At 35.1% G+C, this 16,513-nt stretch overlaps 1 protein-coding gene across 11 annotated transcripts in view; it reads right to left on the bottom strand.

Annotated features, from left to right (window-relative positions):
* CDC42BPA (CDC42 binding protein kinase alpha) overlaps window positions 1–16,513 on the bottom strand; it is a gene marked incomplete at both ends in the record, with an annotated part of 303,526 nt that overhangs the window by 80,019 nt on the left and 206,994 nt on the right. For all 11 annotated transcript variants that reach the window (XM_079719570.1, XM_079719575.1, XM_079719576.1 and 8 more), the window contains one exon: window positions 3,477–3,724. In XM_079719570.1, coding sequence (XP_079575696.1) covers window positions 3,477–3,724 — 248 coding nt within the window. The remainder of the gene's footprint in view (window positions 1–3,476; window positions 3,725–16,513) is intronic.

Below are 16,513 nucleotides of genomic sequence, written 5' to 3'. Positions count from 1 at the left end.
TGAAACGAAATAAACAAACTCTCCCCTAAACTCTACGTCACACTTCATTTTCCACTTTCCTTGTCTTCCCGTTCTTTGGCAACCACCTTGAAATCTTGAGAGTTTGACATATCCACTTCCTCACTGCCTAAATTTTCCTCCTTGTGCTAAAATCTGACTTCTGCTGCCACCACCTCAAAAAAACTGTTGTCCCAAAACTCATTATTGTCCCAACTGTTATTATATCCAATCTACTGGCTACCTTTGACAGTGTTGTCCATTCCCTCCCTCTTGAAATGTTGTCCTCCCTTGGCTTCAGTGATGATACCCACTTTCTTGATTTTCAGCCTACATTTAGACTTTTCAGCTGTATTGGTGAGCCCCCCACCCCCTCTTTCCTCCAAGTAAATGCCAATGCCCCAGGTATTCTGTCACAGGTGCTCAACTTTTTTTTTTTTTTTTTTTTACACGTTTTCCCTGAGCTATCCCATCTATTATACCACCTATTTCAATTATCATCCATTATGCTGACAAACTCTGAATCTACATCTGAAGCTTTTCTGGGCTTCAAATTGCTGACTTGATATCTCCCCAAAGTTGTCTCCCAAGCACCTCAAATTCAACATGCCCGACCCTAACAACAGAAAAACAAGTTCCCAACACCCCACGTACCTTCCCCTGTGATCATACACTCTTACTTATTCTTCTCTTACTACAGGAGCAAAATGTAGCTAAGGTTGCTCTTTGCTTATGCACCCGCTCAAGTACACTTTTCTCCTCTCTGTCCTGAATCATCTACTGGTACTTTCTATCAGATTACAAGCATGGTGTTATTTTTGAGACAAATTTCTCCTCCAGTTATTATCTCGTTGCTTTTATTATCTGCTTGCTCTTACAATTGCTCTCCTTCAAGTCTTTGGATCCATTATGGGGTTTCTGCCCACTACTGTTCCACTGAAATTGTTCTTATCAAAGTCACCAATGACAATCATATTGTTAAACTCAACTATCAATTACATGGTCCTCATCTTATTTGATTTAGACCTCATCTAATTTAACATGTAGACAGATTTGATATGCATTCATCATAACACCAAATTTGCACACCAAATTTGCCTGGTCATCTTCCTATCATTCTTACCGCTCTTTCTCTCTCCACTTTGCTGTTTCTTCCTCATTTCCAAACTTCTAAAGATTGGAGTGCTCCAGGTTGCAGTCCTAGGACTTCTTTTCCATCTATATTCATTCACTAAGTGATCTCATATAGTCTCCCCCCTTTAAATATCATGTGAATGATAAATACTCCCAGGATTTTATCTCTAGCCCTGAAATCCAGATTAGTCTGTATGATGACCTACTTGACCTGGATGCCTAAAAAGCACCTCAAACATAATTTGTTTAAAATGAGCTCCTGATATTCCCATCCCCAAAATGCTTCTTCTGTAGTTTTCCTCTCTAAATGGTAACTATATTCTCCTAATTGCTAAGGCCCCAAACTGCAGCATCATCCTTGATTTTTCCTCTTTCTTACCCCATATCTAGTCTATCAGCAAATATCATTATTTTTACCTTTTAAAGAAATTGGAATTCGAACATTTTTCACAGCCAATTCTGCCACCACCCTAGGCCCAATCCACCATTATCTTTTGCCTGGATGATTGCAAAAGCCTTCTAAATGGTTTCACTGCTTTTTCTCTTATCTAGTTCAGACTTTTCTTAATCTAGTAGTCAGAATAATCCTGTTAAAACACAAGTCAGTATTTGTCCATTTTCCACTCAAAATCCTTGTCAAAAGGCAATGCTTCCCTGCCATGGTTTTACTGAGAGTAAAAAATTGTAAGTCACTGAACATGACTTACAAAGCCTTACATGATCTGGCTCCCATTACCTCTCATACGTACCTCTCACTATTCTTTCCCCTTAACTCTGCTTCATCCACATTGGCCTCTTTTTTAGTATTATTATTTTAATAGACTTTATTTTTTAGAAAGGTTTTAGGTTCGTAGCAATACTGAGAGGAAAATACAGAGATTGCCCATATACTCAGAGTGGTGTGTTTGTTACTACTGATGAACCTACATTTGACACATCATTATCACTAAAACGTCGCAATTTACATTAGGTTGTATAATGACATATATCTCCTATCACAGTTTCATACAGAGTAGTTTCACTGCCCTAGAAATCCTCTGTACCCTGCCTATTCATCCCATCCTCCTCCCAATCCTTACAACCACTGATCTTTTTACTATCTCCATAGTTTTGTCTTCTCATTATTTTTTTTAACAGACTTCTTGTTCCTCATGTAAAATGTTCTTCTCATACATCTGTATAGATATCTCCCCCACTTTCTTCAGTCCTTACTGAGAAATCACCTTCTCAGTATAATTTTCCCTGGTTATTTCATTCATATATATATATATATATATATATATATAAAATTTAATTTTCCCCCTTAATGCTTCATAGCCCCCATCCACTGCCTTATTTTTTGTTCTTAGAATTTATCATTACCTATATATTACCTATCCTGTATCATTACCTATATATTCTGCATTTTACTTATTTCATTTATATTTTGCTTATAGTCTTTCACCATAATTAAAGGAAAGCTCCATAAGGAGAGAGAATTTTTATCTGTTCACTGTTATGCCTCCAGGGCCTACAGCAATGCTTTCACATAGCAGGTTCTAAAAAATTTTGCTGAACAAACAGACCAAACTGAATTAAACTTAGGCTTCCAATATAAGTTGAGAATGACAATAACATACATTCAGTTACCTAAAACCTAGAAACTTGAGTATCACTGATAATTTCTCCTGCTTCTAATTTCTCATATTTGGTTACCATGTCATCCAGGTTCTGTCTTCTCAGTAGACCTTCTGAATCCATAAGCTTCTCTCCATCTTCACTATCATATCTAAGGTCCAGCCACCTCATCTCTCACAGCTAGATTACTATCTGCAGTCTGCTCCTTCCAATCCATTCTCTAAACAGTAGCAAGAGTGGTCTTTCAAAAATATAAATATTGATATAATCATGTAATTTTCCTTCAATGGTCTTACGACTATTTTCCTTTCTAGTCTCATTTCTCACCATTCATCTTTCTTTTTATGCTTCCACCATAATGAACAACTTTCATTTTCTGAATATGCCATGCTACCCTTTTCCTCTAGATCTTGGCAAACTCTGCTAACCTTTGCCTGGACACTCTTCCACAGCTATATATTTCTTATATCTTTGGTCTTAACTCAGAAATAATTTTGTCCAAAAAACCTAGACACACCCAAGTTATCTTTTGTGCCTCTTCTACGGGTATTCCTATACTTATCCCATTTGCTTTCCTATGATGCTGTAATATAATTTTCTATTTACCAATCTTGACTTTGGTCTTCTTGAGGACTGGAATATGTTTATTGCCTATGTATCTCCAGTCCTTAACACTGAAGAGGTATTCAATAAATAATTATTAGAGGAGTAAATAACTTGATTCTTACCTCTCTCTCCTGTTTTTTTCCAATTTGTCTTTCAAAATCATAATTTCTTTGTTGAGAGCAAGTTGCTGGCCTTCTGAATCATGTAGTTCTTTCTTCAGATTTTTAATTTCATTTGCATGTATTCCTTCTCTCTTGGACAATTCTTCTTCATAAAAGATACTTTTCTTTTCCAAATCAGTCTTTAGTTTGGTTATTTCTTGCTGATGTTCTATGCTGCATACTCCTGGTGAGTAACTAATTTGTTTTTGCTATAGAAGTAATAATAAAAGATTAATCTGTAAGAATAATAAAATATCAACTAATAACTCTTTCTACAATATAAAGAACTGTTCATATAACTGAATATTATTTTTGTATATTATTACATAAAAATAATACTTTCTTTATTCAGGCTATTAACCTTTTGCCTGCCATATGTTGCCAATATTTTTCTAAGTGTGTATTCCTTTATTGCTGTATTTTACAGTCTTCTTCACACCAAGATTAAATATTTATCTGTATTTTCTGCTGGTACTTATATAATTATTTGTTTTACATTTAAATATCTAATTTATATATAATATTGTTGGTGTATGGAGTGAAGGAAAAATCTAACTGCATCTTATTTTTGATGTGGAACTAATAAAACGTTATAAATACATTTGTGTCTTTAAAAGATTAAATTGGGGGAGGAGTGGTAGAGCTAGAATGCACAAAAAGAAAAGGGAGAAAGAAGGCTTCTGCAGTGGTCTGGGGAGAAATGACAAAGGTCTAATCTAACATCTTTGTATCTATTCTAGAAAAAAATGATACAGCTCTTCACATTTAGGTAGGGCTTTAAGAAGGGGAAATTTGGTTGAAAGACATCTTTTTAGAAATGAGATTGAAATATACTCTTGGTATCAGTGAGAAATGAAAGTGTAATGTCCAAAGGTTCTTCCAGGTAGTAGCTAAGGTAAACAGAAGCATACAGAGGTTATGACTATAAGATTTCCTGAGCTTTTTCCTGAGTAACTTTTCTATTACTTTGTTACATGCTATTTTCCCAGGTGATCCACAATAAAACTTTTAAAACCCAAAGAACCTATAAGCTTATGTTTAGTGACAACAAGGAATCAAGATCTGGAGGACACTGTATCCTTTTTTGAAGTCAGTATTAAGGGCAGGAAAACTGGTAACAGTCTTTGATTTAAAGTCCAAAGAAAACTATGCTAGCTTCTTCACATTTGAGGTCTATAATTAAAAAAAAAAAAAAAAAAAAAGGCATCAACGTGGGCCTGAGAAATGTTTCTGGGATAGTCACTGTAATGTTAACCATTTACTCAAAACTGCTTATGAAGTGCCTACCGTATGCAGGACCCAGATTTTCTAGTGGTTTCTGAGTCAGCCTGACATGCAAAGCTTGGCGGAAACCGGGAAGAGCCATGTCAAGTCATGTTCTTGCTCTTATGCAACTCCATGAAAATGGTGCCTAAATCAACATCTGCAGCGCTAACCACTTATCATACTACTCTTTCATTTTTCTAATCACCTAAAGAACACTTTTAGTTTGCTGCTCACTTTAGTATAGTTTGTCTGTTGGGATAGCAGTAGATGTACTAGAAGTTTCAAGCAAAAATTACCTTGAAATCAAAACCTCACAAAGATACCACCAAAAAAAGTTATAGACTCATGTCACTAATTGATAAGAACGTAAAAAAGCCAAATAAAATGCTGAGAAACAAAATTAAACCATAGGTAAAAAAGAACAATCTACTGCAAAACAGTAAGTTTTATTACAAGTATTGAAGGTAATTTAATATTAGCAAACATTAATAACTCTGCAAAAATTAAATTAACTCCATGTGGTAATCTCTGTAAGTACCCCTGCACAAAAGTATTTGATAAAATCTAATACCAATTCCAAAATACTACCTCAAGTCCCACAAAAAAAAAAAAAAAGAGTTCAGTAATTCTCTTAAGAAATAACCTCTTTCAAGCTATCAGACAAAATAATACTTTCTAGTGAAACACCAGATACATCCAGGAATAATAACAACAAAAAGGATGTCTTCCATTATCTCTCTTATTTAATATTAGATTTTAGATATTCTAAGTAACATGTGAAATAGTTACAAAACATGAATAGTTGAAAATCATGATCATTTCCACTTAATATAACTGTTTGCTCAGAAAATGCAAATAAACCCACTGAAAAGTGTTGGAATTGATAAAGCTGAGTAAAACAACTGCATATTAGATAATATAAATCACACAGTACTTCTAGACAGTAGAATAAGCAATAATAGTAAAAATTTTCATTGTTAATAAAAAATTTTCATTTGTTTTTAATAGATCCAACAAAAACCACCAGCAACTAATACACACACAAGTAATAACAACAGTGAATAATTTGTTTGAATTATATGAAAAAACTACAAGTCTTTACAAAAGATTTAAAGAAGACAATATAGAAAAATACCAAGTACTTGAAAGGGAAGATTGAATGTACATATGTTCAATGTTTCTTAAATTATCTTCCCTGTAAATTTAATTTAAAAAATTTAAATGTGGGAGGTAATACTGGGTGAGAGATAGAGACAAATGTTCTAGCACACAGGCAAAAATAAACTGGTAAAAATACCAAAGAAAATCCTGAAAAAGCACAAAGAGTAAAGAAGGGGAGAGGGTAATGTTCTTTTCAGATGTTAACATATACTATAAATTTTTTTTTAAAATTTTTTGCCTGCATTGGGTCTTCGTTGCTGCACGCGGGCTTTCTCTAGTTGCAGGGAGTGGGGGCTACTCTTCATTGCGGTGCGCAGGCTTCTCATTGCGGTGGCTTCTCTTGTTGCAGAGCACAGGCTCTAGGCGCGTGGGCTTCAGTAGTTGCAGCACACAGGCTCAGTAGCTGCGGCACGCGGGCCCTAGATCACGTGGGCTTCAGTAGTTGTGGCATGTGGGCTCAGAAGTTGTGGCGCACGGGCTTAGTTTCTCCGTGGCACGTGGGATCTTCCCAGACCAACGATCAAACCCGTGTCCCCTGTATTGGCAGGCGGACTGTTTTTCTTTTATAAATTTATTTATTTTTATTTATTTATTTTTGGCTGCCTTGGGTCTTCATTGCTGCATGCAGGCTTTCTCTAGTTGCAGCGAGCAGGGGTTACTCTTCATTGCAGTGTGCGTGCTTCTCATTGCAGTGGCTTCTCTTGTTGTGGAGCACAGGCTCTAGGCACACGGGCTTCACTAGTTGTGGCACGCGGGCTCGGTAGTTATGGCTCACGAGCTCTAGAGTGCAGGCTCAGTAGTTGTGGTGCACAGGCTTAGTTGCTCCACGGCATGTGGGATCTTCCCGGACCAGGGATCAAACCCATGTTCCCTGCGCTGGCAGGTGGATTCTTAACCACTGCGCCACGAGGGAAGTCCCTACTATAAATCTTTAATAAAGTATCAGTGTAATAGATCTCCACCCCAAAATAATTTAATTCAATATGTGAGACACTGTCAATCACTGAGGAAAGCAGTGATTAATTAATGGAATTGAAACCACAAACTAGCAATTAAAGAAAAAAATGATTCTCACATCATACCATTTAGCAAAACAAACTCTAAATGGATTAGAACTAAATATCTTTAAACCCAATAGAAACATCCAGGAAAAAGCAGAATTACGTATTTAGCAAACTCTGAAAAAAGAAGGACAAGCCAAGCTTCGAAGCAATAGAAGAACTACTGAGGAAAATTAAAACAAATCATCTATAATTTGAAAAAGAAACAAGACCAAAATTAAAGGGCAAATGATAAATTGGCAAAACAGTTGCAGAGAAGATAAACAGTACAATTTTTACTATGCAAAGAGTTTATAAGAATTGATAAGAAAAACATTAAGACTACAAAATTAAATGGGCAAATGACTTAAAGAGATAATTCACAAAGAGAAAATATGATTAATAAATGATCTGCTAAGAAAGCAAGAAATGCCTCTCATACTTGCAAAAATTTGTGGCATGTATCAAGTGCCTTAAAAATGATCTGACCACTTCATTTCCAGGTATCTGTTCTAAAAGAAGTGCATAAAAGGGTCCATGGCAATTATTATACTGCAAAAGTGAAAAATAAATACAGTCAGCTTGGGGGGATTGGTTCCAGGTCTGTCCACCCTCCATTACCAAAATCTATGATCGCTCAAGTCCCATATATAAAATGGAGTAGTGTTAGCATATAACGTACTCTCAAATACTTTAAATCATCTACAAATGCTATGTAAAAGTTGCTAGGGCATGGCAAGTTCGAATTTTGCCTTTTGGAATTTTCTCCCCCACACCACCCCAAACAATGGGCTCTCTGTATCTGCAGACGTGGAAACTGTGGATATGAAGGGCCAAGTGTATTTAACAGTAGGAAACTGGCTAAGTGGATATTCTTCTATAATCATTAAAATTATGTTTGTGACAATCACATAATAATGAAACAGAGAAAAAGCTTACATCACACTCTCAAGTGAAATATAAGGGTTAAGGGTTGAATTGTGTCTCTCCAAAATTCATATGTTGAAGCACTAAACACCAGTACCTCAGAATGTGACCATATTTAGAACTAGGGCTCTAAATACTGCATGATCTGACTTATGTGTGGAATCTAAAAACGTCAAACCCTTAGAAGCAGAGAGTAGAACAGTGGTTGCGAAGGGCTGAGGGGGTAGGGGAAATGGGGAAATGTTGGTCAAAAGGCACAAATTTCAGATATGTAGGATAAATAAATTCTAGAGATCTAATGTAAAGCAGGATAACTACAGTTAACAATACTGTACTGCATACTGGAAATTTGCTAAGAGAGTGGAGCTTAAATATTCTTAGACAAAAAAAAAAGTAAGGAAGGAAGGGAGGGAGGGAGGGAGGGAGAGAGGGAAGGCAGAAGGAAGGAGGTAACTGAGGTGATAGACACATTAATTAGCTTGACTGTGGTAAACATTTCATGATGTATACATATATCTAAATATCAGGTTTTACACCTTAATACATACAATTTAAAATTGTCATTTGTATTTCAAAAAGCCTGAAAAAAAAGAAAATAGAAAATAGGGTCTTCACAGAGGTAATCAACTTAAAATGAGGTCATCAGTGTGGGCCCTAATCCAATATGACTGTATCCTTATAAATAGAAGAAATTTAGATTCAGAATCACACACACTTTGAGAACATCATATGAAGATTAAAGCAGAAATCAGGGTGATACATCTACAAACCAAGGAACACTAAACACTGCCAGCAAACCATCAGAAGCCAACTCTGCAAACAACTTGATTTCAGATTTCTACTGCCATAATTGAGACAATAAATTCTTGTTTTTTAAGCCACCCAGTTTGTGGGTATTTGTAACAACTGCCCTAGCAAACTAATACAACAGGGTAAAAAAACTCCTGCGGTATATGATCACAACAATTGGAAAGTACTTTTTTTAAAAAACAGCCATTCTCAAGTAAAGTCAATAGGGGAGAAGGGAGGTATATCTAACGGGGAGGAGAGGGCCCAGTGGAAGGAAGAACCATAGAAGGAAAGATACCCACAGGAAGTTATATCTAAATTGAGACCTGAGCGTAGAATATTGCTGGCAGCATGTACAAAAGTCTAGATACTAGAGAAAACCTGATGTATGAGCAGGGAAACCCAAATAGTAAGTTAAAATCTCGAACAGCAAGGACCTCATAAGGTAAAAGCTATGTTACAAAGTTTGAGCCTCTTCTGTAAAACAAAGTGGTACCATGAAAGGATTTTAAGCACAAAACTAAAAGACTTTAAAACTACTATTCTGACTACAATATGAAGAACATTTTTTTTTTCAACTAGGGGGAAAAAAACCCCAGGAAAACCAGACAGAACATTACATATTTATCCAGACAAGAAATGATAGCTGTATTAATGTTTAAAAAACAAAATATTAACCAAAAAAACAGCTTTACTAAGATATAATTCACATACCATACTATTGACCCATTTAAAGTGAACAATTCAATAGTTTTCGGTATACTACATTAATTATTTTAAAGTGGTAAAACATATAGTGGTGTATAATTCTTTTTATATATTGTGGTGGTGTATAATTCTTTTTATATATTGTTGGATTCAATTTGTTAATATTTTTTGAGGACTTTTGCACCTGTGTCTATGAGGCTTTCTACACTGGTCTGTAGCATTCTCTTCTTGTAATGGCTTTGTCTGGTTTTGGTATTAGCATAATTCTTGCATCATAGAATGAGTTAAGAAGTATTTCCTCTATTTCTATCTTCTGAAAGCAACTGTAGAGAATTGTCATGATTTCTTCCTTAAATGTCTGGTGGAATTCACCAGTGAATACATCTGGGCCTGGTGCTTTCTGTTCTGGAAGATTATTAATTATTGATTCAATTTCTTTAACAGACAGAGCCGTTTCAGATTATTTATTTCTCCTTGGTTAGTTATGGGAGCTGTGTCTTTGAAGGAATTGGTCCATTTCATCTAGGTTATCAAATTTGTAGGCAAAGAAATAATTGTTCATAGTATTCCTTTATTAGCCTTTTCATGTACATGGGTTGCATACCGATGTCCTGTCTTTCATTTCTGATACTAGTAGTGTCCTGTCTCTCTTTTCTTTTTTTCTTTGTATTTGTGTTTTATTTTACAATCAAAGGTTTAAAGATATAGCAGAGAGTACAGCAGGCAAAACACAGATTAAGCATATTCTGTGCAAAAATATTTACCACAGAAAAGAGAAGAAAAATTTTAAAAGAATTATAGTGTGAAGGTAATTATAAATATATGAAATAATATAAACTATATTGATAGCTAATTCCCCTTCTTTTCAAGTTTCCAAGGGAATTATTAAATTTATATAAGGTATTCAAACTTGTAAGTTTGAAAATCTGTTTGAAAGACATTTTTACTGGAAAAATATAAGTGACCAAATTGTCTCAAATCAACAATAAAATAAAGCACTGAGAAGCTACTATGTAATAACAAAGAATGTGTTACAAGAGAATTTTTTCAGGTTTCAAGGAAGAGTTTATTTCTATGAGCACAGAGAAGAAAAGAAAGCTTTACTCTACTTTATATAAAATTAAGATAACCCTGAAACAAAACTTGATCAAAACATCAAATAATAAAACCAGACTCATCTCAGTATATTGATACATTTAACAGCAAAAATTGTTAATAAAATGTTAACATTTGAAATCCATTGCTGTATTGAAATTCAGTTATTTATATGAGCAACTGATTCCCAGAATGTAAGAACAGTTTCATACTAGAAAACTTGTTAATATGATTTCTCTCAAAAATAGATAAGGGGACCCCTTTTTTCCTTAATTAGCCTGGATAGAGGCTTATCGATTTCATTGACCTTTTTAAAGAATAAGCTTTGGTTTCAATGATTTTTCCTATTGGTTTCCTATTTTCAATTTGATGGATTTCTGCTCTAATTTTATTATTTTTCTTCTGTTTACTTTAGATTTAATTTGCTCTGCTCTTTCTAGTATCCTAAGGTGGAAGCTAAGATGATTAATCTTAGATCTTTCTTCTTTTCTAATATATGCATTCAATGCCACAAGTTTCCCTCTAAGCACTGCTTTCACTGTATCTGACAAATTTTGACAATTTGTTTTCTCATTTTCATTTAGTTCAAAATATTTTTAAGTTTCTCATGAGATATTTTCTTTGGCTGATGTGTTTTTTATAAGGGTGGTGCCTTAATTCCAAGTATTTTGGAATTTTCCAGCTATCTTTTTGTTACTGACATCTAGTCTAATTCCATTGTGGTCTGAGAGCAGACAATGTATGATTCCTGTTCTTTTAAATTTGTTAGGGATTTCTTAAGGTTTGTTTTATGGCCCAGAATGTGGTCTATCTTGGTGGATGTTCCATGTAAGCTTGAGAAGAATGTGTATTCTGCTGTTGGGTGAAGCAGTATATAGATGTCCTTACATCTGCTTGATTGATGATGGATGTTGAGCTCAACTATGTCCTTACTGATTTTTTTGCCTGCTGGATCTGTCCATTTCTGGTAGAGGGGTGCTGAAGTTCTCAACTATGACAGTGAATTCATCTCTTTTTCTCTGCACTTCTGTCGGGTTTTGCCTCATGCATTTTGATGCTATGTTGTTACACGCATACACATTAAGTATGCTACATCTTCTTGGTGAACAGCAATTCCCTTCTTTATTTCCAAAAACTTTCCTTACTCCAAATTCCACCCTGTCTGAAATTAATATAGCTACTTCCACTTTCTTTTGATTAGTGTTATCATGGTATATCTTTCTCCATCCACTTACAGGCATACCTTGGGGATATTGTGGGTTCAGTTCCAGACTACTACAAAAAGGCGAATATTGCAATAAAGTGCATCACATGAATTTTTTGATTTCCCAGTGCATATAAAAGTTGTATTCACACTATACTCTAGTTTATTAAGTGTGCAATAGCATTATGTCTAAAAAATGTGCACACCTTAATTTTAAAAATACTTTATTGCTAAAAATGCTAACCATCATCTGAGCCTTTAGCGAGTTGCAATCTTCTTGCAATAGGAACATCAAAGATCAATAATCACAGATCACCACAACAAATATAATGAAGAAATTTGAAATACTGTGAGAATTACCAAAATGTGACATAAAATCATGAAGTGAGTGAACGCTATTGGAAAAATGGTGCTGACAGAATTGCTCAATGCAGGTTGCCACAAACCTTCAATTTGTAATATCTGCAAAGTACAATATAGCAAAGCACAATAAAACAAGGTATGCCTGTACTCTTAATCTAGACACTTGGCCTCTGTATCCACGAATTCTGCATCCATGGATACGGAGGGCTGACTGTACTACACCATTTTATATAAGGGAGTTGAGCGTGTGCAGATTTTGGTATCCCTGGGGTATGGAGAGGGCATGGAACCAACACCCCATGGATACTGAGGAACAACTATATGTGCCTCTATACCTAAAGTGGGCTTTTTAGACAACATATAGTTAGATACTGTTTTTTGATCCAATCTGACATAATCTGTTTTGTAATTGGTATACTTAGACCATTGACATTCTAAATGATTGTTGATGTTTTTTGATTAATATCTATTGTACTTGCTAGTGCTTTCTATTTATTGCTCCTTTCTTTGCATTTATTTTTGTCTTCCATACCTTTTCTGTCTTTTGCTGTTTTTTTTCTCCCCTTGTTTTTGGCCATGCCGTGCGGCATGCGGGATCTCAGTCCCTGACCAGGGATTGAACCCATGACCCCTGCATTTGAAACACAGAGTCTCAACCACAGAACTGCCAGGGAAGTCCCTGTCTTTTCTGGTTTTAATTAAGCATTTTATATGATTCAATTTTCTCCCCATTCTGAGCATATCAGTTGAACTCCTTTTTTAAGTGACCATTCTACATTTTGCAATATCCATTTATAACCAATCCAAGTCCAGTTTCAAATAACACTCTACCACTTCATGGATAGTGCAAGTACCATAAAATGAAATAATCCTAATTCCTGCTTCCTATCCCTTGTATAATTGCTGTCATTCATTTCAGTTACACATAAACATACATAAGCATATTTATATATACATGTAATCAGACATAAGCATATATATAGGAATATATAATTGAATACATTGTTGCTATTATTGTGAACATTTCATCTATTAGATTAAGAAAAATAAAAGCTTTTATTTATTTTACATTCATGTATCCCTTCTCTGATACTCTTTCTTTCTTTATGTAGATCTGAGTTTCTGACCTATATCATTTTCCTTCTCTCTGGAGAACTTCTTTTAACATTTCTTGCATGGCAGGTTTACTGGCAACAAATTCCCTCAAATCTTTGTCTCAGGAAGTCTTTATTTCTCCTTCACTTTTGAAAGATAATTTCTCAAAGTAAAAATTCTAGGTGGGTAGGTTTTTTTTTCTCAACACTTTAAATATTTCACTCCACTCTCTTCTTGTTTGCATGAAGAGGAAAAGTCAAATGTAATTCTTACCTTATATTTTCTACAGGTAAGGTATTTTTTTACCTCTGACTGCTTTCAGGATTTTTATCTTTATCTATAATTTGAAAATGGCATGTCTATCTAGGTGTAATTTTTGGGGTATTTATCCTGTTTGGTGTTCTTGGAGCTTCCTGGATCTGTGATTTAGTGTCTGACATTAATTTGGGGGAAATTTTCAGTCATTATTGTTCCAAATGGTTCTTCTGTTCCTTTCTCTGTTCACCTTTTAGTGTTCCCATTATACGTATGGTACAACTTTTGTTAATGTTCCACAATACTTGGATATTATTTTCTGTTTTTTCACTTTTTTCTCTTCGCTTTTCAGTTTTGGCAGTCCTATTTTGATATCCTCAAGCTCAGAGATTCTTTCTTCAGCTGTATCCAGTGCACTAATAAGCTCATAAAGGGCATTCTTCAGTCTGTTACAATATTTTTCATGTCCAGAATTTCTTTTTGGTTCTTTCTTAGAATTTACATCTCTCTGCTTACATTGCCCATTTATTTTTCCATGCTCTCTACTTTTTCATTAAAGTCCTCAGCATATCAATCACAGCTGTTTTCAATTCCTGGCCTGATAATTTCAACATCCCTGAGTCTGGTTGTGATGTTTGCTCCATTCTGTGTTTTTTACCTTTCAGTATGTCTTGTAATTTTTTGTTGATAGGTGAACATGATGTACTGGGTAAAAGGAACTGCTGTAAATAGGTTATTAGTAATGTGGTTGCAAGCTGTGGTGGGAGGGGAAGCATTCTATAGTCCTAAGATTGGATATCAGTATGTCACTGAGCCTGTGCTTCTGGACTGTGAACTTAAGACAACCTTGTCAGTTTTTCTCCCCCACTTACCTGTTTTGACAGGGTGACTAGAGTGGGCTGGGGCTGAATATTTCCCTTCCCTCAAGTCAGTTAGGTCTGATAAAACCCCAGCAAGTTAGATTCTGGTTGAAGAGTTTCTCCTGAAGAGAGACCTTGTTAAGAAGAACAGAATGCTCTGGCACATTCAAAATTGTTACCCCTATTGTACAAGGGGATAGTACAAGGGGATTTTCCTCTGATATTCACTGTGAAAACCTTGTAGAGCTCCAGGATGTAAAACTGTTGAAACTGTCAGGGCTCCCCAGTGACGAGGCTCCCCTGGAATTTTTCTCTCTCAAACTTGTCCGCACTGAGCCTCTAGCAATTTTTCAATAACAGTTCAGTTCTCCCTACACTGGTACTGATTTCCTACAAGGGTTCCTGATCTCATAAGTTGTGATTCTCTCTATTTGCCTGTCACTCTCTCCAGTTTGGAGGACAGCAGTTGGTTCTGTGATATTACTTCCCTTACAGATCTAAGAAGAGTTGTTGATTTTTCAATTTGTTCAGCTTTTTACTTCTTGTTAGAACAAAGTGGTGACTTCTGAAGTTCTTATATACTGGATTGGAAACTGATAGTATTCTTTGGAGTTTTTAAGTATAGGATCCTGTGATCTGCAAATAGAGATAGTTTTACTTCTTCTTTTCCAGTTTGGATGCCTTCTATTTCCTTTTCTTATCTAATTCCTCTGGCTAGAACCACCAGCATAATGTTAAGTGCAGTGGTGAAAATGGGCATCCTTGTCTCATTCCTAAACTCAGGGAAAATTTTTTCAGTCATTCACCATTGAGTATGATGTTAGCTATGGGTTTTTCATAAATGCCTTTGATCATGTTGAGTATATTCCCTTCTATTCCTTGTTTTCTGAGAGTTTTTATCATGAAAGGATGTTGAATTTTGTGAAATGACTTATGTGGATCAATTAAGATGATCATGTGGTTCCCCCCTCCCTTTGGTTCTTTCAATGTGATGTATTACATTGATTTATTTTCTTACATTCAACCACCCTTGCATTCCTGGGATAAACCCCACTTTGCCATGGTTTATAATCCTTTTAATATGGCTTTGGATTTGGTTTGCTGGTGTTTTGTTGATAATTCATACGTTTATATTTGTTAGGAATACTGGTCTGTAATTTTCTTTTCTTGTGATATTATTCATATGGCTTTGGTATTATGGCAATGCTGGCCTTATGGAATGAGTTAGGAAGTGTTCCCTATTCTTGTATTCTGTGGAAGAGTTTAAGAAGAATTGGTGTTAATTCTTCCTTAAAAGTTTGGTTCAGTTCACTAGTGAAGCTATCCAGTCCTGGGCTTTTCTTTGTCAGGAGGTTTCTTATTACCAATTCAATCTCTTTGCCTGTTGTAAGTCTGTTGAGACTTTCTCTTTTGTCTTGCATTTAGGTAATTTGTGTGCTTCTCGATCTGTCCATTTCATCTAGATTATTTACTCTGTTGGCATAGAGTTGTTCATAGTATTCTCTTATAATCCTTTTGCTTTCTGATGATAGGTATTAATATCCACTTTCATTTCTGATGTTAGTTATTTGTTTCCTCCCTTCCTCCCTCTCTCTGTCAGTCTAGCTAAAGGTTTGTCAATTTTGTTGATCTCTCAAAGAATGAACTCTGGTTTCATTCCCTTTATTATTATTATTCTGTTCTCATTTTATTGAACACTGCTCTAATCCTTATTATTTCCTTCCATCTTCTAGCTTTGTTTCCTTTGCTCTTCTTTTTCTAGTTCTGTAAGATACAAAGTTAGGTATTTTCTAATTTCCCTTGTGATTTCTTCACTGACCCACTGGTTGGTTAAGAGTGTCTTATTTCATTTCCACATATTTTTTTAACATTCCAGTTTTCCTTATGCTATTGATTTCTAGCTTCATTCCACTGTGATTGGAGTAGATACTTTGTGTGATCTCAATCTTTTTACATTTATTGAGATTTATTTTGTGGCCTAACATCTGGTCTATCCTGGAGAATGTATCAATTGCCCTTGAGAAGAATATGTATTCTGCTGTTGTTGGGTGGAGGGTTCTATATATGTATCTGTTAGTTCTAGTTGGTTATATTGTTGATCAAGACATCTATATGCTTATTTATCTTCTGTCTATATGTTCTATCCATTTTTGGAAGTGGGGTATTAAAGTTTCTAACTTTTATTCAAGAACATTTTTTCTCTTCAATTCTATTGAAGAGTATTCTTAATGAAGT

The sequence above is a fragment of the Hyperoodon ampullatus genome (genome assembly GCF_949752795.1).
Source record: "Hyperoodon ampullatus genome assembly, chromosome: 2".
NCBI lineage: Eukaryota > Metazoa > Chordata > Mammalia > Artiodactyla > Ziphiidae > Hyperoodon > Hyperoodon ampullatus.
The sequence above is the reverse complement of the archived record's forward strand: the minus strand, read 5'-3'. Positions and strand labels throughout refer to the sequence as shown.